Genomic DNA, 25,000 nt, shown 5'->3' on the forward strand with positions numbered 1-25,000 from the left:
AGCATCCCAAGCAACCACACGCTCCCGTCTACCAGCAGCCCAACCAAAATCTCTACAATGGCCGACTCTGCCCCTGCCGCTGCCCCTGCTGCCCCTGCCAAGAAGGCCGCGAAGGCCGCGAAGGCCCCAGCCAAGCCTACCCACCCTGCCTACGCTGTCATGATCGCTGAGGCCATCAAGGCTTTGGCTGAGCGCACTGGGTCATCCCGTCAGGCCATCCTGAAGTACATCGTCGCCACCTACACCGTTGGGGACGAGAAGAAGGCTGGTGTCCGTCTCAAGCTTGCCCTGAAGAAGCAGGTCCAGGGCGGTGCCCTCAAGCAGGTCAAGGGAGCTGGTGCATCTGGCTCATTCAAGCTTGCTAAGGATGAAGCTAAGCCCGCCGCCAAGAAGCCCGCTGCCAAGAAAGCTGCCGCCAAGAAGCCTGCTGCTAAGAAGCCTGCCGCCAAGAAGGCCGTCAAGAAGCCTGCTGCTAAGAAGGCCGTCAAGAAGCCTGCTGCTAAGAAGGCCGTCAAGAAGCCCGCTGCCAAGAAGGCTGCGAAGAAGCCCGCTGCCAAGAAGGTCGCCAAGAAGCCCGCTGCTAAGAAGCCCGCACCCAAGAAGGCGGCGAAGAAGCCTGCACCCAAGAAGTAAACCTGATCTGCAAATATTAGGTTTAGGGCATCACTAGGTGCGACGTATTTACTTCTGAAAGAAGTATTAGGTTAAGTAAATTTTTTATTGTACCTGATTTAAGATATCTAAATGTATATATTATATAATATATTATATATTGTGTACAATGTCTTTCTCTTGATCCACTGGGTTTGGTTAAAACTGGAAACTGGTGATACACTATCTGAATGCTTAAGCAACTTGCTGAAAACCAAATATAACTGATGGACGAGGAACTAAAAACTGGTAGTAGTAAGTTCACGTTGAAAATTTGAAATAAAAATTTAGCAAGTTCCCCATAAAATGCTCAGAAGAAAACCGTTGCCATGGAAACGAAGCAGATCAGCTGATGGACTTGCACAACTTTGAGCAGTAGCTTGGGACATGGCGGAGAAAGTAAGGATACTATTTGGAGTTTGCTGATACTTAGTGACTTCATTATATTATAGTTCAGTGTACTGCGACTTGAATTCGTGTATAACTTAAATTATGTTGAATAAACCAAATAAGACGCAAGGGGTTCCGTCAGATCCTCAGCTTCGCTGCCGTGCTGGTGAGTGAAGATTCAGACTTAGAAAATAATCCTCGTCCAGTGAGGATCTTCTATCATCTTGAGGATGACACCCTGCGAGTGGTTGAACCCCCAACACACAACGCCGGCATGGTGCAAGGTAATCCTTATGAGATTAAAAGATTTTTCATTGATAAACGATTTCCCTTTTATTGTTAGGGATCATATACATATATATTATGATAAATTTGCCTGACTCGTCTGGGGTTACGTATTGCATCCTTTCAGGAACGGTGGTGGGCAGACAACGAGTACCAACCAGTATCCATCCGTTGGCGCCCCACGTGACTCTCAGTCATATCTCGGCATGTATTACTCATGAACCACATTAACGAAACTGCAACTAGGAAGTTTTTCCTAGTACATTCTAAAGTAACGACAAAAAAATTATTATTTATTGAACAAAAGACTAAAGAAAAAAATAAAACTGAGATAGAAGCTTGTAAGAAATCCTGTTAGATCAGTGCATAAAGATTTAATAGTTGCTGACAAAAAAAAAAAAAAAAAAGATCTCTCCGAGTGCAGGTATCGACCGTGTTTGTATGTAGGGGAAGGGTCTCTGTCATTTCTGTAATACGCTCCAAGCTCTCTCTCTCTCTCTCTCTCTCTCTCTCTCTCTCTCTCTCTCTCTCTCTCTCTCTCTCTCTACTTAAAATTATATGGTTATTTATATTCTATTTTCACTTATTTATTTTCAATCCATTATCGAGTTACATTATCACTGAAAGTACAAGGGAATTAAATAGATAAATCAATAAATATGAGTAGCTATTCTGATTGGATTTATAACAGTAAAAATTCTGAAATTCTTTCTTTATTTATTTTAATCTTAAGCACGCCAAGCTTATTAAAGACAGAACAAAGCACCTATCCACATCTCTTTTGTCCCACTGATAATGAGGGAAGTTATGGTGGCTTCTTCGAGGCAGGTTGGAGAGTGTGTGACACTGCTGGGGAGGCGATATCTTGTGACTGGCTGTGACTCTGCCACCAGAACATACCTTTCCTCTTTGGGCCTAGCTCCTACCCCAGACCTTCTACCCTACTCGACTACCTTCATTCTGCCCACCCAGGTTACTACTGTCTGATTTGTAAACGATAAATCAGTTGCATAAATCTTATTCTATACATGACTTGTGTAACTTTCATGCATATCTTGGCAAATCTTAAAACTAACTTGAAACAATTTACACATTTTCATGGCAGGCTGGCACGGACACTAGGGCGGCTAAACTCCCCTTCTCGCTAGAGTGGCCCAAGAAACACCCGCTTGCGACTTTCGTTCAACACTCGACTCAAGTTCTGAGGTGAGATTCACATCACGCCACACTTTCACCTCGCCGTCAGCCAGGCAGACAGTGGTCAGCGCGTCAAAACCTTTATGTGAATGTATAAATTTTCGAGTATGTGCATTCAGTACCATTACTTTGAATCCATCAAGTCACCCTCAATTCTGAAGTAGAAGGAAACGTACAGATAAGATTTACTGATAAAAAGGATTGAGGCTACACCCTAATTTGGCGGCATCAGTGGTGGTGATGGTGATGGTGAGTGTGTGTGTGTGTGTGTGTGTGTGTGTGTGTGTGTGTGTGTGTGTGTGTGTGTGTGTGTGTGTGCGTGCGTGCGAGCGCCCTCGCCGGGAGAGAGACTCCTATGAAGGGGGATGGAAGCGGGCATATGCTGCAAAATACTAATATAAGTACGTATCATTGGGTATATGTTTAAATTTGATGGCTATAAAGATTCTTTAGCCTTAAGGCATATCACATTAAAATCATGTAGGTTCTTGCCGAGTAGGATGCCAGTTTTAATGATTTGGGGAATTATTTGGCACATAAACAAGGTTGGGTCTCGGGAACACAGTGGCTTGTGATGTTCACTCGTACGTAATCATGACGACGCTACAGGTTCTTCGGGGAGTGGGCTGCTGAAGGGGAGGACGTGGGTGGAGTGACAACACCCGTGACTGATAAGGTAGAACTACGGTACTACCTTGAGGACGACACAGCGGAAGTGAGGGTACACCACCTTACTCCCCACCAGCACGCCCTCACTCCCACCCCGCCGGCCGTGCCCACCAAGCTACTGAAACGTGCTCCCATTCCCAAGGTCGGTCATCACTCACCACGCCCACCAATTAATTTTAACAAGCACAAAGCGCTGTATGACCCAGTTGCTGCGGTTGAATAAATCAATCAAGCAATCAATTCCTATATCTATTCACTTTTCACTGCATGGTACTACAACACACGCTAGGCAACGTTTGTGTAACTCCTATACCTTCCCAAACATCCACCCACTCAATACAAACATAATTATGGTAATGGTTGTGGTGATGGTTTGTGTGTTTGTGTCATTTTCATACATTTATTAATTTTTCACTACATGATCCCACATCACACACGCCAAGTAACCTTCCCAGACATCCATTCACTCAGTACAAACATGATTATGATGGTGGCGGCGGTGATGATAATTTGTATGTTTGTATGTTTGTGTCCAGAATCTGTCGGAGGTTGCTGGTGCTGTGTCGCTTGGGGCAATAGGACGACCCACCCTCAATTTGCTGGGACTGAGAGGCGGGAGAGTACACCTGAAGGACCGACGACCACAGGTAACTAACTTTTCCCACATAACTCGCTCTGTTATAACAAATCCTTCAATCGTTGCACAAAAAAAAAACTTGCTTATAGAAATATCTCTTCTGCAGATGGACAAAAATGTTATTAAATATTAGCTATGTGGTATATATATTTGTGGAAACCATTTCTTGCTTAACAGTGCGTGCGTGCGTGCGTGCGTGTGTGTGTGTGTGTGTGTGTGTGTGTGTGTGTGTGTGTGTGTGTAAATCCCACAGGCAGCCTCCAGTCCACAGTTTCTGGGGCCTGAGGACCTCATTCTGGGACAGACAGTGAGGGTGTGTGGGCGACTCCTGCGGCTGTGCGAGTGTGACGCCTTCACCACCCGCTACTACAAACAGGCCCTTGGTGTTGGTCAGTTCACGGCATATTTAGGTTCCTCTGTACTCATCAAACATAACCACGGTCATGATGCTCCATCTATTAGTTACTCTGTGTGTTGCACCATCTTCCTAAGTGCAGTAATGCTTAAGAGTGTGGTGGTGATGGTGATAATAATGTATTATCAACTGATTCCTATGCACCTGTCTTTTCAAGTAGGGTAATGTTTGAGGAGGCGGTGAAGTTGAAAGCAGTGATGATAATGCTTCATCTAGTAAGAATCTGATGGTGAATGTGGTAAATGACTATGATACATTTTCCTATATTATAGGTTGTGAAAAAAAAATCACCTTAAAAAAAATAACGATCCGGGATCATTACTGAATATTGTCACCTTCAGAAAAGAAAAAGAAAATAACATAAGTGATTGCTTTATATATAGCTTCTGCTAAAATATATTTTAAGCTATTCGTGATGAGTAGATGATCTAGTCCACTAACTAGAAAATCTACCTATCTACCTAAATAGCGGGCCAGCGATCCCACACGTGGTGGCCCAAACAAGGCACCACCTATTCGCACACATCAGTCGCATTGTTAGCCCCATCGGTGGAAACAATCTATAATAATATTCACAATAATTTCCTCAAACATTTTTGAATCCAATGTTTTCTGAACAGATCAAGTGCCGGCGGAGTACCAGTACCTCAGCAGGAAGATAGGCACTGCTCCTGCCCCACGCAAGTCGCCCCTGGACCCCCGTCGCTTGGAGGAACACCCGAGAGACACTCTTCACCCGCTGCCCACCACCGTCACTACCCTCGTCGGTGGCTACCATGCACGGGACATCAGGTGTGTGCAAGGAATATAAACAAATACTGTTTATATTCCTTGTGTGTGTGTGTGTGTGTGTGTGTGTGTGTGTGTGTGTGTGTGTGCGCGCGCAAGCGTTTACGATTTACCTAATTATTTACATGGTTTGAGTCTAGTTCTCTTTATTTACCGTACTTCTATCCATTTTAGTCTATCCTATCAAGTATGTTCAGTGACTTTAGTAGTAACAGGCTTTCCAGAGAGAGAGAGAGAGAGAGAGAGAGAGAGAGAGAGAGAGAGAGAGAGAGAGAGAGAGAGAGAGAGAGAGAGAGAGAGAGAGAGAGAGAGAGAATGGTTAAGTTTCCCATGAATCCCTCAGTTTTCAATGAGAACGGTAACATGGCTCGTTTTCTCAACACAGGGATGGCTGCGAGGACAAGATCCTGCGTTTCGGCGCCCATCTGGTCAGTGACGACGAGAGGGACAGAAACAGGGACTTCGTCGTCAACTTCTATATATACGACTCGACCATATCGGTATTTGAGTTGCCGAAATTAAATTCAGGTGAGAATGAAGTAATAGAATAGCTAAAAATGATAATACTACTAATAAAAGGAGCAATATGACAGGTTTCCATAATAAGTACGATCGTTTCAGTTACTGGAAAAAAAAAGACTGTACACTTTACCTTAATTACTTATGTCATCGTAGATAGTTAGTTAATCAATGTACCGCTTCCATTAATAATAAGGGTTGCTTGAAATACTAAGAAAACTCGTTCATTATTTATTTATTTATATTATTAGCTCGTTATCAGAAAATGCATATGGAACTAACAATAGCTACATACCTTTGACAGCTAATGACTGAAAGACACTTGTTTGAAATAACCAGTGAAGATTTTACTGAGTGAAAAAAATCTATAGATGCCAAGATCCCCCTGACTCCATTACTTGTTTTGCTGTTAGTGATGCTTCTCGAATCTATACTAAAAAAGAAAAAAAAAACCCGAATTTTTTAAACCTGAGGAGCAACACGAATCAAATTTTTTTTTCTATCATTCCTAAAACATACAGTATCTCTGCATGGATACACTTTCGCGTGCTGCCTGACTATCACCATCACTATCATCCTTGTGTTTGTATATGGCACAGGGAGGAGGGCGGGCATGTTCCTGGGGCGAGGCCTGGTGGTAGCCCCTGAGGGTGGCCATGTGGGCGTGGACCATCTTTATATGGGCGCTACACTCAGTCTCAACTCCCATGTGTTCCGCCTCACCCACGCTGACGAGTTCACGCTGCGTTACATGGAGGAACACGCAGATGAGGTGGGGCGCAATCTCCTCAAAAGTTAATAGAGTCTATCTTTACTGCAGTCAATGTTAAGAGTTGAGTAACATACCACATACTCACTTCCACTGTGTTTAGTGTTTTCTCTCAATCTTGTGTCCACTGGTTTAAGAACCCACAAGTTTTCAGGTTTTATTTGTCAGAAAATCAGAGGATCTAAGTTTCCGGATAAATGCAAAACAATGGAAGTGAGAGCAGAAGGTTACAAGACTTGTGGCCATGACTTTACCTGGCTAACCCCGCTATTACATCAGATAACACAGGAGCCTCTAAACCTCCACGCTGTGCCTCCATCTACACCACACACGCACCGCATTTCTACATTCACAAGGCTCCCTCGGTCAAGATGTACATTTGCTGTTCGGCTAACCTCTTGACAAGTAATGCCAGTACTTGTTACTTAATGTGGGTAACCTTAGATGATTTTAACGATCAAAACATAAAACTTCAGGCGCTAAAAGGTCTGGACTACTCACTCTCTTTTTTTTTGATGGTGTGTTTTATAAAACTGCACTTTAAGTTTATGGAGAAACTATGGAAATCGAGGAGCTAACCTAAGCCTCCACCTACGTACATTGCCAATCATTACCTATCATCACCAAACCAACAAGCATTTATATCTTCGTCCATGAACAACAGCAAACAAAGATTACACCGTTTCCTTCTTTTATACTGTAGTCAGTTTTTCTCTAATAATATAGACTCAATGTGGAATCAAATAGTGTAACCAGAACCCAAAAAAGTTTGCTGCGGTTTAAAATCCCTGTGCAAATCACCCCTCCTGACCCCCCCGCCACAACTTTCTCCTTCCCAATCGTCCTCGTTTTTAGTTCACGCAGGCAAGTTACAACGTGGCGCTGGACGAGGCTCGCCGCTGTCTCGGCCACCACGATCTCACTGCCATTCTCCACCGCCTAGCCGAGAGCGACCCTAGCAAGACGGGCTTCGTTTCCTCTTTCCTCGTCATCTCATCTCTCGCCAAGGCTCTCAGTGAGTTTTGCATATGGGAAGAAGACGTTGGTGAAACATAAACTTAGGGTAGTAGTACGTAGTGTGTGATGAAAGAGCGTTAGTAAAAGAATGAAGGCTAAGGGAATGAAGAGAGTGTATTAAAAAATGGAAAGAAAAAAAAAGAAAACAGGTAATGAGAGAGAGAGAGAGAGAGAGAGAGAGAGAGAGAGAGAGAGAGAGAGAGAGAGAGAGAGAGAGAGAGAGAGAGAGAGAGAGAGAGAGAGAGAGAGCATCACTTCATTTTCTTTAACCACTCTCACGCAGGTGGGTCTAAGCTAAGCGAGCAGCAGGTGGTATCACTAGTGCGTCGCCATCGCCGCCTCAACGCCACTCCACTCACCGGCCAGGACCTCGCCCACCTCACCGCCCTGCACCTCAAGCGACACAACTACTACGGTAAGTCTCTCTCTCTCTCTCTCTCTCTCTCTCTCTCTCTCTCTCTCTCTCTCTCTCTCTCTCTCTCTCTTTTGTGTGTGTGTGTGTGTGTGTGTGTGTGTGTGTGTGTGTGTGTGTGTGTGTGTGTGTGTGTGTGTGTGTGTGTGTGTGTGTTTATCCCATCAGTACCTACCTATTTGTATTTTAACGGGATTGAGTGAAGCTTGTCTTTAAGTATCAGGTTATCAGATTTATTGAATATTTTTCGTATAATTCTGGCACACAATTTCCTCTCGTATTGCAATCACTACTTTTTTTTTCCTCTGTAAAAAAAAAAAAAAAAAAAAAAAAAAAATATATATATATATATATATATATATATATATATATATATATATATATATATATATATATATATATATATATATATATATATATATATATATATATATATATATATATATTTCAAGAGAGAGAGAGAGAGAGAGAGAGAGAGAGAGAGAGAGAGAGAGAGAGAGAGAGAGAGAGAGAGAGAGAAATTCGCAGGAGTGCCGGAGATGGCTGTGGGGCTTCGCGGTCGAGACGTGGATAGCAAGGGTCGCCTTCCTGCCGCCAGCGTGAGAGCAGCGTTACAGGCCGCTCGTCTGCCGGTCTCTAGCACTCTACTGGACGCCCTGGTCAACAGGTATCTGACCTTAGCTCCCTCTTTCCATTGCATTTATTAGCATAGTCAAATGAGACCGTTTGAGCATGCAATACCATCCAAATTTGTAGCCACACATGATGTCTGCAAGTGGATTTTGCGCTTACATTATGAGCCAAACACATAAAAAGAAGAAGAAAAAAAAAAAAAAAAAACTGAAAAAATGTAGGACGCCAACAACATCTGGTGTTCCTAGGGTGTCATCCATTCAAGTACTAACCAGACCTAACGTTGCTAAACTTCGCTGATCGGACGAGAAGCGGTATATTCAACGTGGTATGGTCGTTGGCGATAGGTCTCGAAAATTTAGTTCTGTTTGAAAGAAGTGGGAAGGTCATGCCACATGTTTCAAGGAAGGAGGGACATAACATGTTTTGAAGAAGGGGAAAACATAATACGTAAAATATGTATAGTCAAGTAAGTATGTGCGAATCATCACTAAAAAGGAAAAGCCAGTGTCTCACCGATGTTGGATCGGGGTAAAACTTGACTGGTGATCCCGCCCGTTTTTTTTTTTTTTTCTTATATTGGAGGGACACCGCCCAAGTGAAAAAAAAGACAAAACACACACACACACACACACACACACACACACACACACACACACACACACACACACACACACACACACACACACACACACACACATAAAAAAAAAAAAGGCCCACTGAAATGCCAGTCCCCAAATAGGGTCCAAAGCGGCAGTCAAAAATTGAAGGATAAATGTCTTGAAACCTCCCTCTTGAAGGAATTCAAGTCATAGGAAGGTGGAAACACAGAAGCAGGCAGGGAGTTCCATAGTTGTGAAGTGACATGTTTAAGATTCTTCCTGTTGAGGATAGATTAAAAAACTTTAGATTGGCAGGGAATTAAAGCAATAGGACTGTAGTTTGAAGGATTAGAACGGTCACCCTTTTTAGGAACGGGCTAAATATAGGCAAACTTCCAGCAAGAAGGAAAGGTAGATGTTGACAGAGTTGAAAGAGTTTGACTAGGCAAGGTGCAAGCACGGAGTCACAGTTTCGGAGAGCAATAGGAGGGACCCCATCAGGTCAATAAGCCTTCCGAAGGTTTAGCCCATCGAAGGCATGGAAAACATCGTTGAGAAGAATTTTAATAGGTAGCATGAAGTAGTCAGAGGGTGGAGGAGAGGGAGGAACAAGCCCTGAATCATCCAAGACTTCTTAGCAAAGGTTTGAGCGAAGAGTTCAGATTTAGAAATAGATGAGATGGTTGTGGTGCCATCAGATTAAAATAAAGGAGGGAAAGATGAAGAAGCAAAGTTGTTGGAGATGTTTTTGGCTAGGTGGCAGAAGTCACGAGGGGAGTTAGATTTTGAAAGATTTTGACACTTTTTATTAACGAAAGAGTTTTTGGCTAGTTGGAGAACAGACTTGACATAATTCCGGACAAAAATATAAAATGTATGAGATTCTGGTAAAGGAAGGCTCAAATACCTTAAGTGGGCTACCTCTCTATCATATATAACACGAGAACAGGCTGTGTTAAAACCAAGGTTTGGAAGGTTTAGGTCGAGAAAAAAAATGAGGAATGTACGCCTCCATGCCAGACACTATCACCAGTTATGCGCTCGGTACACAGAGACGGGTCTCTGACATGGAAGCAGTAGTCATTCCAAGAAAAATACCTCCTCAGGTCCCCCTAACTAGCAGAAGCAAAACTCCAGAGGCACCTCCGCTTACAGGGATCCTGAGAGTACCAGCCACATTATTCTTGTGTATATTTGTACATCAATCATACATGTGCGAAATCATCACCATCATCATCATGTACTAGGTGTCAATACCACTCTAATACCGTCTACACCACCCAGCCGCTACTCCTGTACCGACCACAGCACTCAGACTCCACCTATATCAGTCATATACCGCCTACAGCACCCATATACCGCTTTCATTGTTCATTAAGTTCATTAATCTCCCACACCACCTAGAGACGGCCCAAACTAACTTAATATTGTCATCGCCTTGTGAGGCATACAGTCTGACGGAATCCACACCATAAGTTTCGTCTCTCTCTCTCTCTCTCTCTCTCTCTCTCTCTCTCTCTCTTGACACTCGAGCAGCCTCACTCACACATTCGCTATATTTATACACGTGTCACCCTTGTTTGCAGCTCCACCGTGATGAATGATGGTAATACATGTTCCTTTATGCATATTCATCTTATAAAACAACCGATCCGACAGTGCAGTGATAAGAAGGGCAGACCGCGGTGAGCGAGGCGCGAAGACATGACTGAGGGAATGTGATGGGGGGGATTCGGGGAGGAAGGGACAGACGAACTGTTATTTATAAATGCAAGACTGTTCAAAGCGGAAAGAGATAAGTTAGTGATAGCAATGATAATACCGCGGTTTCTGTTGAGTTATATACACACGATTTCAGAGCGGAGAGTGATACATTAGTGATAGTGAAAATCATATTGCGGCCTCTGTTAAAACAGATACAAGATTTCGAAAGGGGAAGGAGATAAGTTAGTGATAGTAATGGTAATATCACAGCTTCTGTTGAAGAAAACAAACAGACAAAATTTCACAGCGGAAAATGGTAAATTACTGATAGTAAAGATAATATTAGAGTTTATTAAAATATACATAAAATTTGAAAAGGGGAAAAAATCAGTTATGGAAAATGTAATATCGGGACTTCTGTTGAACTGAGTTTCAACTATTACGAATAGTAAATCTGCGAAGTCATCACCTATATATGAGTGTATAGGCGACACTAAGAGGTGTGGCATGATTGTCTTATTTTGCTATCTCTTACATTCAACAGGCTGTAATGGAAGTTACTGGCGTTTTCAAGGGTGTTTTTCCTAGTGATACAGTAACGACGACTCTGCATCATCAGTAAGAATAGCACCCATGAAAACCCTGACTAATTCTCTCTATGGCCTATGAAAACACTCCTGGTGAGAGAAGTTAGTGTATAATATGGGCCGATATCTAGCGGGCGGACAAGGAAGAGTGGTACAAGTACACACATTGCCTCAGAGAGTCTTGAGGAAAGACGGGAAGAAAGGAATAAAAGCATTGAGAGCGTGCATCATAAACGAGCAAAAAACACTACAGCAACAAAGTATGATATGTTAATGGATCTCTTTACGACAGAGACTTTATATACAGCGGCGCATCATCAGAGGGTTTGTTTAATACATGAATCACTGCTGTGGCCTCCGCCTCCCCTCCTCCTCCCCCCCTCATCTCTTTCTTGTTTATATTCTCATTCATTTATTCCTCCTCCTCCGCCTCCTCCTCTTCTTTCTTGCTTGTATTTTCTGCTTTTATTCTTCCTCTTACTCTTCTCTTTCCTGCTTATATTTATTGCATCCATATATTTGTCCAATTTTCTCTTACAGTTCCCTGTTAACTACACCAGCAACCTGACAGCTGAGTCTATTCCAATCATCAACCTTCCCATTTGAGAACTATTTTCTTCGTATTTCCTATATAAATCTTTATCAAAATTGAACACTTTACTTCATGTCTTACCCAGTCTGCCAACCCCGAGAGATCTTGCCTATATCGCTCCTGTTATGTCCTTTACTAGAATTTCGTGATCATATGCTCTTCTTATGATAGTTCCTTCGTTTCATTTCCCGGAACAGCGTCACTCAAAAAGACGGTCTGGTAGATTATGAACAGCTGTGTCGTGAACTTGATTGGAGCCTCCGTCCTAACCTACATGACAACCTTCCTTGCCAGGTGCGTGTGTGTGTGTGTGTGTGTGTGTGTGTGTGTACTATGATTCTTGAGGTGTTATGTTATGATGGGGATTAAGGAAAAATAAAGGTTTAGGAGTTTTTAAGTTTCAGGAGTTGCCTTGCGAAGGTCAACTTTTTGCAATCTTCTAATTTTCTTATGTTATTATGTTTACGAGTTCATTAATCATTAGTGGGAGACAGTCATCTATAATAGTTGATCAATCATCTGTTTAGGTAATGAACTTAATAAATTACTCGACTATGTAACAACCATGCCTGTAAGTTAGTCAGTTAGTAAGTCAACTTCTAGTTGTTAGCTCACCTAGATTAGTAAGTCAATCAGTGAGTAAAGTATCTTAATGAGTAAGTCAAACACCAAGGTTTCCAGTCAGTAAGTTAATTAAATTTCAAGTTGAGTATTTAGTAACTTTATTGCAAATTTAATGACCAACAAAGTCTAGCAATTAACTATTAAGCCAAATAGGATATTACATAGCCAGTCAGTTAGTAAATCAATGCGCCTCTTCCGTCGTTACAGCTCGACGAGTCATCGTTGGAGACTGCACTGCGGCGGGCCAGAGACGAAACAGATTACGTCACGCTCATCGCAGACCTCGAGGGAAGCGCTGCCACTCATCACTTCGCCGGGACTGGCCTCGTCTAGCCCTCCTCCGCCCCTGCCCCTGCCGCTGTCACTGCCTTTCAGCTCTACTCTGCTTCATCACATCACACTCCATTATCACCTCCTTGCTTCATTCTATCCCTTTCCTATCTTGCTTTATCTAGTCTCAGTTCAAGCTCATGTTCCCTGCTCATATTAACTCCGAGCGCAACCAAACCTAGGGCACGTGTGTTGACGTTTGTGCTTCTTCCATCAAGCAACATTCTGGTTGTTGTTGACTCGTTTTCTTATGAATATTCATGCTCGCCTGACGTCACCGGACATTTATACTGACAAGTTAATGTGTTGCAATGCTTATTTGCATTACATGAGTTTTGTGAGATTGCGTTTCACCAAGTCCACGACCCATGAACCCGTTTTCTCTCACACACATTTTCGATACCTACCCCTCCCAGCTTCCCTGCCACGCTATTCATCCTACCTCCCCCTCCTTGCTTGCCACACCCTCCTTTCTACCAATCCTGGTAAAAGGCTACTCCTTAATTATTAAATGTTTTGTTCTCTTATGCGGATTATTTTTCAAAGGCCACAGAGATGACTGGTGAAAATTTCATGGGTGTTTTTCCCACTGATGGTTTGGAATCGTTCTTAAAATGTCACTAGAATAATAAGTATATATTTGAATACTCGAATTACTACCAATAAATCTTGTTTAGAATACCTTCACTACTATTTGGCACATCTTTCCTTAATCACTAACTACTCTAAGACATTTCTACTTGTTATACAGCAACCTCTAAACATTACTTTGGCTAGAAATTCTAAAATATATTCTTTTAATCACTTTTCTTTCTTACAGACGATTATAGAGATTTCATGCATCGTTTTCAGTGCTGTGAAATGTCGCATGTCGCAGTGAAAGGGTTAAAAAAAATCGAGACAGGAAGATCTGCCTGAGTATGTGGTTTTGTGCTACTGCGTCAAGAGAAACACGAGGATGAAGAGGTTGGGTTTATATGAGACATGATCCTACACGTGGCAGTTCTGTCTGACAGCACCCCTTCTGTTTACGTTTGCTTAATCTTTTTCCTTGAAACTCACCAGCGTTCGGGTGTTTGCCCCTAAGGTCACTAAATGTCAAGTCATTATTTGGTTGCTTATTGAAATGAAATTTACTACCACTATTAGCAACTACTACTACTACTACTACTACTACTACTACTACTACTACTAAAACTTCTGCTCATATTACTACCAGTCCAAAGAAAAATATCAGAATCACATACACTACGACCGAAACCAACCTTTTAACCAAACACAACCACCACCACCACCAGACAAACAGGTGTAAGGCAGCCTTACACCTGGAGACGCATCACCACCCACATCAACACATTCAGTAACTTTCTCAACGACGGAGCAAAACTAAACGTCTGTGAAACTATGGACCATACTATTCTGAAACACTTCTGACCCGCACTCCACCTGCTTTTAAGTTTTTAATTGAAGTTACACGGGTTTTTAAGATTATTTTTACGGCTCTAGTGACAGATTGATAAGATTTCTAAATCATCAACTGGAGAAATACATTTAAGAACCAGGCTAATAATTTCTGTGGCTTATGAAAATAGTCGTGGTGAGAGAACAAAGCGTTTCAGAATACGAACCTATACCATTATTCACCTGAAGTCGTACATTTGTGTCCGAGTAAGTTTGAACAGCTTGAGCCTTTCGATACGGCGCAGCAGAACGATGGACACTACCCAGTCACTCTTTCCCCCCACAGTAAACTCCCCACTATGCCCGGCCTGCTCTACTCTCACCCAGGGGCTCCTCTTCCGTCCCCCCCAAGTCCCTCTTACATCAACCCAGCCTCTCAAGGTGGTATCTCGCCTCTCACTCCCTCAGGCATTTGCAACGGAGTGTTTTCTTGCGCGGTTTATTTATTCATTGTTTTCCTCTCCTGCTGTTAGTATCTGATTTCATATTCCTTACTAAATCATCTTCCATCTCAGTTCCCAGTTTATTCTTTCTATGCTATATTAATTTTATACTTGATTTTCCTGGTTTCTTTCTCTTGTTTTCTTTTAATATATCAGCTTCCATAATCTTTGTTTATTATTATTCTCGGACTTCTCGCTTTTTAATATATATTCTTAAATAATTTTCCTGTTGCTATATAACTTTCAGTATAATCGATTTTGTTTCCTGTTCATTCTGTTTCGTCACTAATTTATCATTTATAAATCCCCAGTGCCTTCTCGAACCTCTCCACTCATCTCTGTTAATTCTTTTGTATATTTATCCTCTCATTATTATTTTATTGTTTCATTGTGTCTTCTAGTACCTTTTTTCTTGTAGAATATCCAACACTGCCTGCGGTTATTACTGATTCTACACTCCTTTAGTACACTAACTTTTATTTCTATTCACTGTTTTTATGTCTAACTTGAGAATTTTCCCGTGTATTCTCGCACTTCTCTTTATATTACACCTAACACTGCGCTAATATCTAATTCTATACTCCTTTAGTAAACCAATTTTCACTTCTGTTCATTCTTCCTTTGCCTAACTAACTTGAGAGTTTCCCAGTGCCTTCCCTACCCTCTTCTCTTCATAATACATCCAACACTACGTTGATATCCAATTCGATACTTATCTGTTAAACCAATTTTTTATTTCTGTTCATTCTCCTTATGTCTAACTTGAGAATTTCCCAGTACCTTCTCTGACCTCTTCTCCAACGATAAATTTGACACTGCCCCTCCATCCCCCTCAATGACCTGACCTCAAGTGACCACAGCTCTTATACGCACTGACCTCCCTGCCTCCTCTAGTTCACCGCGACAAGTGCTCGGCTTTCACGCCCTCTCGAGGACCTCTGTATAAACACGACTCCCTGACGTCACGGTCCCTTGGGGGTGAGAGGGACTGAGAGGGGGGAATAAGTCAACTTCTGGCAACTTGTTGATACTCGGGAAATTGTTTAACGCTCGAGGACAGCCGCTGTGTGCCCTGCTCCGCATCCTTTCCCCCCCCTCACTGGCTCATGCCGAAGCTCAAGAAAGGGTCACGAGGTCAAATATCACGTGCCAACATCCACCAGGTCATCAGGGCCATTTGAGGAGAGAGGGTTAAGTGCCGGAGAGGTCACGGAGCAGCTGTGCCACTTCTCCCCCTCCCCTCTCTCTCCCTTTGCTCTCCCACACTCCGGCACTCCCCAGTCACAGCCACAGCCACCAGGGTTTCTGTCACACACCTCCTTTGAGTCCTCGCATTCGTGACCCTTGGTTGTTGTTATTATTACTATCTTCCTCCTCCTCCTCCTCCAACTTCTCATTCTCGTCCTCGTCTTCGTTCTTGTCCTTCTCCTCCTCCCCCACTTAAAAAAAAAATATTAATCTCTTTAAATATACGTGTAAATAAGGCATCAAAAATTCTTAATTGCTGTTTCTCGAGAAATTAACAAAAAAAAAAAGTTTACAGTTTTTCAGACATGTTATTTCCTTTCCTCTATTTCTTTTCACGAAGCCTTTCTCCATTCCCCCCTCTCCCCTCTTCTCTCTCTCTAAAAGTCTTGTGTCACAGACAGTACATAATGGAATCTACGTACTACAGCATACATTTTAAAGGAAGGTCTGCTGCGCTTGTCATCCATCCGTATTCATTACAGGTGCTCTAATTATTACTCATATTGTGAAGGAGATCTAAATATGAACCTGTTTAAATATGTAATGATAAAACAAACTTAGAGTGACCTCTTATTTTCTGGCTGCCTTCCTAAATAAACAAATAAAATAATAAATAAACAGCTTTTTAATAATCTAAACACACACACACACACACACACACACACACACACACGGATCGCTGATATATTACAGACATTCTGGGACAACAGCCTCAAACACGTAGCATCTTATCTCGACTATTTCTATCAGTCTCTAGTAGTTGAAGTTGTGGGAATTTCCAAGGGCTTTCATGATCAAAGTGATTGTTTAATGAGAATTCCGTATCACTATTAATTAAAAATATCAATGAAAAACGCAACTCATTACTTATGTGCCCTTTTCAAAAAATGAGCATCATAATTCTTTATATTTCTGGTTTTCTGGTGCAGTGAATAAATATTTACTTTAGTTTCTACATTGATTGTCTTTAAATGTAAAGCTTATGAATAGAACAATATTATTAATTTTGTACATGGTCTTCATAAAAAAAAAAAGAATAAATAGTGCTTCAATGGTTCCCTATCAACGTAGTAACTACAATATAGAATTTTATGATTAATTCTGAACATGTAGTCCTCGAGAGAGAGAGAGAGAGAGAGAGAGAGAGAGAGAGAGAGAGAGAGAGAGAGAGAGAGAGAGAGAGAGAGAAAAAAAGTGTTACAACATAGGAAGTCGATTCCCGCTGCACAGTACTGGCTTATTTCCCTCCCAATCGTCCTCTTAAGAAAAATACCCCACAAGACACACTCCACTTGACCCAGGGCCTTGTCAGCTGTAGGACAGGGGACTGGTGTGTGTGTGTGTGTGGTGTGTGGTGTGTGTGAGAGAGAGAGAGAGAGAGAGAGAGAGAGAGAGAGAGAGAGAGAGAGAGAGAGAGAGAGAGAGAGAGAGAGAGAGAGAGAGAGAGAGTTGTAGTGACCGGGTGACGGCCTGATAATACGTATAAACACACCACAATATTACTCACGAAGATAATACGGATACATTCTTGGTGCTTGAATTATATGAGAGAAGATACGTAGAATAGGATGAAGGAAAGATTTGTTATTTTCTCCTTGTATCATAAGAGAGAGAGAGAGAGAGAGAGAGAGAGAGAGAGAGAGCCACTGCTATCTCGGGAATGTATTTAGACTGCTTCAGAGCTTCGTAATTAAAGCTCAGCGAGTCTCGTGGTTCAAGGAGGGATAATTGACAGTTACACATCACCAAGTACGCAGGGGTGAACACACACACACACACACGGGGATGATGCTCCTGAACTGTGAAGATTGTTTGCGTTACCTCATGAAATTTTCTTAGGCAGTCATTCTTGCAAGTTACGCTAGGTCATTATTATAGTAAAAACTATGCGCCACGATGGCCCGGTATGTTCCAGATGGAAGTACTGTTGAATGCTTACCTAACCACCATTATCCTAACAACGTAGTTTAACGCAATGCAGAATATGATGCTTGTTACATTTTATATACATTTAAAGATATCGTGGTTGCATTCTTACGGTAAACAAGTACAAGAAAGAACGAGGAGAAGGGGTGGAGAGAGAAGGCAAAGGATAACTCTTGTGTTCGGTACAGAATCCTACGTTTGAAGGTAAATACAGCTGCGAGGGTCGAGTACATACCTTGCGAGTGACGAAGACCAGATAGCAGTCTCCGAGGATGAACGCAAGCCACATAACACCATCTAGACGCTTGTTTTTGTTGGGAGCAAGTTTGTATCAACACGCGCACACACACGCACACCCACACCACAACTTGGCGCAAGGGAGATCGAGTCAATCTTCCTTGGCCAAACACCACCCACAGCCGCGCCTGCGTCCTCAGTGACGAGTTCGGCGCTCGCTGCTCCCACGGGGTAACAAAATGATGACAACATATTCTAGGAGTTATTTATTTCATATGGAATGACCGGAATGAATTGTTGATGTCTGAATAAAATATTGCAGAATTTTCTCAAACTGTCACAAACGTCTATAGCTATTTCTTACATTCTATGTAGCCTACGTATAAACAGTGGAAAGAAGAAAGCTAAAATGATATCATAATAATAAATTCCACTATTTTCAATGTGATGTTCTTTAAACCTTAGTAAATAAATATCAAGACTTTACATGACAGCTAAAGTGCATTTTGACACTAATTACAGTATCTAACACGGCACTGCTCTAACATATACTATAAAACTACATACTTTTATTACAAAACATATTTACAACTTTAATTTTTCTGATAAAAACTCTAAATTTGCTAAAAGATGATCGAGGCAAACTCGAGGCTGTTGGTGTAAGTGTGTCACTGGACCAACGTGCGATAACATGCCAGCCATTACCACACTGAAGAAACCCTGATCGAAACTCTTAGTGACAGTGACAAGTGACGTCCTGAGAACCAGAGCTTGGGCAATCGTCTACACTTGTGGGCTGTATGCAGGGGATGGATGTGCAAGGGCGCGGCCATCCTTACCTCACCCCTTGTCCCTCCACGGTGCAGAGTAATGATCCTCACACACAAAATACTGACCAACTATGACACTGTGGCACCTTTTCACTGCAGCAGACAGTATAAACTATCACCGTGGGTCACTGTATAGTGTTTGTGATGATCTTGTCGCAAACGATCTTAGTAAAGCCAGTCATTATGGAGAAAAAGAAAGAAAAGAAAACCAGCACATAAGCAATAAATACACATTTACGACATGCTCAGTAGTATTGTTGTAAATAAAAATATAGCATTGACAGTAATAATCGCGACAGAAATAAATGCAATAAAATCCTTAATAGTGTCATGCCTGCAAAGAAAAATAGAGAAATATAGCACTGCGTCTTGGCTTGGCTTGCAATATGGATCAGTAATTTTCTTGAAACAGTAAGCTTTTCTATACGACATTATCCATCTAAAGCTCTAATCTTCAGACAGAGTAAGCTAAACTAAGGTACTCCGCGGCACACTCACTACAAGGCACGCTCTCTTAAATATATCCCGAGATTAACTATGAGTATGGCACGTTCCTCCGCATTAGCCTTTAATTAAATTACATAAGAAAATATCTAAATATAAATAGGCTTTATCTTAATCATAATTGACAAAATGTTAATCAAGCGAGCTAACAGGCACTGGGAGACGGGGAAAAGGAATAGGGAGAACAGGGCTGGGAGAGAACACATTCCGTGACTGCAACTCATGACAGACCTCGCTACTTCCTTCCTGCCGCCACTCACCACCTCTCCGCCACCAGACCTGCCAGCTCGCTCCCCAACACTTAGCCTGAGGCGCCTCCACTTGAGAGGCAAACACTGGCAATCACTGCTAAAGCTACGGTAATACTGGGAGAGTATCTCACACACACACACACACACACACACACAAACACACCTTACATTAGCACAGTATACACATCATTAAGTCTTATCGTGTTGAGGAGTTTGTCTTCTTCATTTATTTCTCTCTTAGCTACGTAAGCAAAAGCCGATTGAGTATCAGTGAACGTACGGACACCGGAAGGAAAGAAAGAGCACCGTCTATTGTTCGTGTACGTATAGAAATGTGAACAGTTTTTCCTTATCTCTTCTCAGAGGACTTCGTACTTGCTCATCTATCGTTGTACCATCTTAATCTTCCCTCTCGAGAACAGATTCCCCAGGTTGTGTGCTTGCGCCTTTCGTTGCACTGTGCAGCCCTCACTCGGCACGGAAATAAAGGTTAAACGGATGCCTATATGTACAGTATTTTAATTAAGGCGATATGACACACACACACACACACACACACACACACACACACACACACACACACACACACACACACACACACACACACACACACACTACACACACACACACACACACACACACACACACACACACACACACACACACACACACACACACACACACACACACACACACACGCACACACACACCCCATCCACCTCAGAGCACCTCAAGTAATATTATTCTAGTTCATGAGATTCTAACAACATCCACTGCACCGTACTATACTCCCATAAAAAAAAAAAAGGAAAAAAAGATGCACATTAGAAGACTGATATTCCTACAAAAACCAGCTAAGATCACTACCACTATTACTACCATCTACACACCACTACTCGAAATAAACTTGCCTAATCTTACCTCTTTATTTTTATCATCTGTTGTTTTACTACCTACAGAGCTCAATCCAAGGGCCACACAGACAAGGTTCCTCTGCAGCTCTCCTTTCACTGCCTAGGAACACCATTGGCTTAGGTGTGAATGGAAGGTGAAGGCACTGATGTGAAGGAGTGATGGAGGAATGGATGGCTGTTTCATTCATGTCTCACACCTCTCTGTCTTGAATGCCTCTCCTGCCCAGTCCGCAGTCCTCAGCATCCACCGGGAGCCTCCATGAGTCATTTGCTGATGAGTTTCAAGCGAGATTCATCATGCAGAGAGATAATGTCCATGCAAGGAGTGAAGATTTTAGATCTGGAAAATATAAAACGAGACGGGTTGCAGATGGAATTGTTACTGAGGAAACTGAGGGATGCAGTACAAAGGAGAGATATGGACACATGTAACACGGGCACAGCTGTACTTAAGATCTAGAGTCAGTGTGAGAGAGATTCAGGGAGGAATTGGTAGTAACAGGCATTATTTCAATTTTAGCAAATGTTATGAAGAGCGAAGAAGACAACCTGTGACGTGCGGGCAAGGGAGAGGGAGAGGAAGCCCTGGAGCTGCAGGAACTGGACGAGGAGGAGGAGGAGGAAGACTCGGTCGTGAGAGCAGGCGGTGGCACTTCTAAGTCAGACGATGGAGAAGGGTGTGACTTGGATTCAGTTGCAAAGGAGTTCGACAAGACTGGTGACCTTCGAGCGGCAGGGGTGGGAGAGAATGTGCGTCTTGGAGTTTTTGGAGATTCTAGAAAGACAATGGAGAGTGGGCGAACAGGAGACTTCTGGCGGCGGGTGAAGGGCGAGATGCTCGTGTGGGCGGGGGACAGCGGCACCAGCTCAAGCGTCTGCCGTGGGGTTGGGGACAAGGACGGGGCTGGTGACGTGGCCAGTGGACGCGTGGTACTGGAACTCGGTGACAAAGGTCCGCGAGGAGTTGCTTTTCGAGTGGGAGTTTGAGCATCGTCCTGGCTTACCCTGATGGCCACAAAATAACCTACGATAGGCCGTACGATACTGGCGATTAGTGACAGCGTACACGAAGGGGTTAACGACGGCGGAGGCCCAGGCGAGGACAGAGGCCAGCACGTGGAGGGTTGGCACGCGGACCTGTCGAAAAAGTGACATTATTCAGTTGGCTTAGGCTGAGTCAGGCGTGAGTGAGATCGATGCAGGTGTGATGGGGAATGATCAGTGTCAGTCCTGTGTGGGGACCCTGAGAGTGAATGTGCTGGACGGGGATCGGGGCGTGTGGCTGCATCTATCTGTCTGGTGACGTAACTTTGTACTTATGAAATTAAAAGGTGGTGAGATAATGTCCAGCTTAAATGGTGATATATCATAATAAAACGCTCAAGAAAAAAAAAAATTCTTTGGTTTTCTTGGAACACTAAATGAAGAGATGAGATGAATTTGGATAATGTGCTCATAAATATATCTATTTTTTATGTATATTTTTATTACTCCTTTTTCTAATCATGATGATAGATAGATATAAGAAGTCTGGCTTGGGTGGCCTGAACCAGACAAGCGAAATAGAAGAGATGAGTAAAGAAGGTCATCAGTGACTGATAATAATGACGATAATGAGTAATGACAGATAAAGCATTTTCTTTCTCCTAGAGCATCCGTAACAGTATTAATTGCCCACTCACATCATCATCAGCAACGTTCACGATCATGAGAGGCAGGAAGGAGACCAGGAAGCAGAGGAAGATGGTGAGCATCATCCTGGTGAGGCGCATGTCATCCTTGCGGGTGATGATTGACATGGACGAGGACACCGGCCCGCAGTTGTTGGTGTGAGCTGCCACGTTACGCCGCGACTGCTTCACCTGTAGGGACGCGAAGGTGGTGGTGGTGGTGGTAATACAAGAATGGTGATGCTGGTGGTGGTGCGACTACTACTACTAATATTACTACTACTCAAAGGTGGTGTGTGTGTGTGTGTGTGTGTGTGTTTATGTAGGAGGAACACAGGCCAAGGGCATCTTCATACTGTTAACATACAATACCAAATGAAAAAAAAAGACCAAGCTAGCAAAAAAGAACAAAAAAAAAAAAAAAAAAAAAAGAGTACTCCCTCTGTCTATCACCTGCTTCTTATCATCCCCGTTTTCTTTATCCGTAGTTTCCCTTCCTCAGCTTTCTTCAAACCCCATAACGCCGCACACCACACACTTCATACCAGTCTGTAACCTACTTCTTAACATTTCCATTCCCTAAATCCATAATTTCCTTTTCCTAGCTCCAAGCTCCACGACGCTTTACATCTCCTCCTTCACGACAACATCCCTTCACCAACCCGTACCTTGTAGTAAATGGCCGAGTAGCAGGCAATAATAGCAATCATGGGAAGCAGGAAACCAAAGAGGAACAGGAACTTCTTGGGCGAGGACCCGTTACTCTTGAGGATGGTGCAGGAGAAGGTTGGGGGGTCGAGGCCCAGCTGCCCCCAGACCCCGAGGAGCGGCGGGACCATCATGCCGAAGGAGAAGAGCCAGATGAAGGCGATCATGAGGTATATGAAGTGCTGGCGGTACACTCGGTCATACAGGTTGTGATGCGCGATGAGAATGTACCTGAGGGAAAGACACGGCAGTATTTACGAGTATGAGTATTTGTGAAGACAGTGTTCAGGCTAAGTATAGGAAGATGTAAGCAGTTAACAGGAGAGAACAAGGTAAACTGCAAAAATGCCATTAGCTCTACAAGTGGCAGTCTCGTAAAAAAAAAAAAAAAAAAAAAAAAAAACGTACCTCCACTTATCATGGCCATTCATAAATTTTTCTTAACATTCCCTAATGACTCGTTACTAACAACCTGATTACCGACCCATTTCTATTAATTCACCACTCTATTTGAGAAGCAACTTATTCAGGATGAGTAAAGGAGTGTTAGGAGATAAGAACATAATATAACAGTTTTGCAATAATTTTTCTTTTCCTCTAAGATTGTAGCTTTCTCTGTTAGGATTTCAACATTATAATCTCTCTCTCTCTCTCTCTCTCTCTCTCTCTCTCTCTCTCTCTCTCTCTCACCTGTTCACAGTGATGGCCACCATGTTGAGAAGCGATGTGGCCACATTCCCGTAGAAGAAGAAAGGGAACACACTGCAGAGGGCGTCACCGAGCACCCATGCCTCGTGGATGTACCTGAGGGAGAACCGCGGGAAGAGGAGATGCATTGTCAGTAATAGAAGACACAGGGAAAGACACAACATGTAGGTCAGTAATCCAAAACGCTTTGCCCTTTGACCACAACTATTTTTAAAGGCTACAGAGATGATAAGCTGAGTTCTCAAGAGTGTTTCTCAAGTGTTTCTCAAGGTTTCTCCACTGTAGAAACTTTGTTAAACTGTCATTAGAACCGTAAAAGCATTCCTAAAAATCCATGTAGCTTCAATTTGAGCCTTCTGAAAATAGTGGAGGAGCGGCGCAAAAGTGTTTGAGAATATAGTTCCTAATCTTATCTTAACCCTTTGACGAGGTAGTATGACACTTTTCAAATTGATAGAGTAACTTTAAATTTTACAGAAGCTGCGGTAGAACTCTAGACAGAAAACATTTGAACTATTTCATGGCTACTTTTGCTGTCACTGGTGTCTTGGTGTCTTCACTTGAATGAGACAAGAGAAGTCATTGGAATTTAGTAAACAAGTGGTTCTATGGAGTTATTAACACAATTTTCTTTTTCTACCAGGTGCAATTCTTTAGTCACCTAACCTTTCACATAATAGTAAGGAAACCAACAGTCTTACTTAGTGGTGTTAGTAGCGTTAGTCCTTCATTCTACGTTTTCTTCCACCCTAAACTCTGCTAATTTATCTCGTCCACTACTGACACCGAGGTTTTTTTGCCTGGAGGTGAATGATCATAAACAAACAAAACCAAAACATCACACACACACACACACACACACACACTCACCTTTTTACCAACACTAACACATACATCACAAGCATTCCACTTTCATAACACATCGTTAGCACTTCAGCGCAGCCATCAGCCCCCTCCACCAGTCAGTCACCTTTCACTCACTACCAACAAGCCAGCAGACCTAAGTAATTCATACCTGGAGGCGGTGAGCGGCAGGTTAATGGAGCAGAAGAGAAGGTCAGATACGCAGAGGCTGATGACGAAGGCGGTGGTGGCGTGGAATCGCAGCTTTCGATTTTTACTAAGGGCAACGATGGTGATGAGGTTACCTGTTGCGGGAGAGAGAGAGAGTGTGTGTGAGCGTGGGAGGAAACGTGAAAGGAGACAGAGAGGGGGAGAGAAAACTAAATAGTGAAGAAAAATAAATGAAACTGATTGACTGAGCGAGGTAAACAAGTG

General features: G+C 42.8%; 3 protein-coding genes and 1 pseudogene across 4 annotated transcripts in view; 2 read left to right on the forward strand and 2 right to left on the reverse strand.

The window, feature by feature from the left end:
• The window catches only part of LOC135106917 (histone H1-delta-like), a 797-nt gene extending 15 nt beyond the window's left edge, over nucleotides 1-782 (forward strand). Inside the window, exon 1 of the mRNA XM_064016350.1 lies at nucleotides 1-782. This exon is cut by the window's left edge and continues 15 nt beyond it. Coding sequence (XP_063872420.1) covers nucleotides 58-633 — 576 coding nt within the window. The 5' untranslated portion in view covers nucleotides 1-57 and the 3' untranslated portion in view covers nucleotides 634-782.
• Nucleotides 783-2,017: 1,235 nt separating this feature from the next.
• LOC135106915 (EF-hand domain-containing family member C2-like) lies at nucleotides 2,018-13,509 on the forward strand. The gene is made up of 13 exons (XM_064016348.1): nucleotides 2,018-2,298; nucleotides 2,432-2,532; nucleotides 3,133-3,334; nucleotides 3,729-3,839; nucleotides 4,083-4,218; nucleotides 4,865-5,036; nucleotides 5,419-5,561; nucleotides 6,152-6,324; nucleotides 7,177-7,336; nucleotides 7,622-7,753; nucleotides 8,279-8,417; nucleotides 12,066-12,162; nucleotides 12,700-13,509. Exons 1-13 carry the CDS (start codon nucleotides 2,122-2,124, stop codon nucleotides 12,823-12,825), a joined length of 1,869 nt encoding a protein of 622 aa, XP_063872418.1. The 5' UTR covers nucleotides 2,018-2,121; the 3' UTR covers nucleotides 12,826-13,509.
• On the reverse strand, nucleotides 8,607-8,725 carry LOC135107145 (5S ribosomal RNA; annotated as a pseudogene).
• Nucleotides 13,510-18,390: 4,881 nt separating the features above from the next.
• The window catches only part of LOC135106916 (protein trapped in endoderm-1-like), a 37,596-nt gene continuing 30,986 nt past the window's right edge, over nucleotides 18,391-25,000 (reverse strand). Inside the window, exons 2-7 of one of the 2 annotated variants that reach the window (XR_010271502.1) lie at nucleotides 24,738-24,870; nucleotides 23,705-23,818; nucleotides 22,975-23,245; nucleotides 22,319-22,498; nucleotides 21,186-21,773; nucleotides 18,391-20,976 (exon numbers count right to left, since the gene is read on the reverse strand). Coding sequence is in view for 1 of the 2 variants with exons in the window: in XM_064016349.1 (XP_063872419.1) it covers nucleotides 21,504-21,773; nucleotides 22,319-22,498; nucleotides 22,975-23,245; nucleotides 23,705-23,818; nucleotides 24,738-24,870 (968 nt within the window). In the remaining variant the exon portion in view is untranslated. Of the gene's footprint in view, nucleotides 21,774-22,318; nucleotides 22,499-22,974; nucleotides 23,246-23,704; nucleotides 23,819-24,737; nucleotides 24,871-25,000 lie in introns of both variants that reach the window. The other variant, XM_064016349.1, reaches the window with a different exon arrangement.

This window comes from Scylla paramamosain, chromosome 14 (assembly GCF_035594125.1).
Source record: "Scylla paramamosain isolate STU-SP2022 chromosome 14, ASM3559412v1, whole genome shotgun sequence".
Classification (NCBI taxonomy): Eukaryota; Metazoa; Arthropoda; class Malacostraca; order Decapoda; family Portunidae; genus Scylla; species Scylla paramamosain.

Coding starts and splice junctions, on each gene's coding strand:
- LOC135106915 (XM_064016348.1), top strand. CDS start 2,122: ATGAGGGAAGTTATGGTGGCTTCTTCGAGGCAGGTTGGAGAGTGTGTG. Junction 3,335..3,728: donor AACGTGCTCCCATTCCCAAG/GTCGGTCATCAC, acceptor GTTTGTGTCCAG/AATCTGTCGGAGGTTGCTGG. Junction 5,562..6,151: donor GTTGCCGAAATTAAATTCAG/GTGAGAATGAAG, acceptor TATATGGCACAG/GGAGGAGGGCGGGCATGTTC.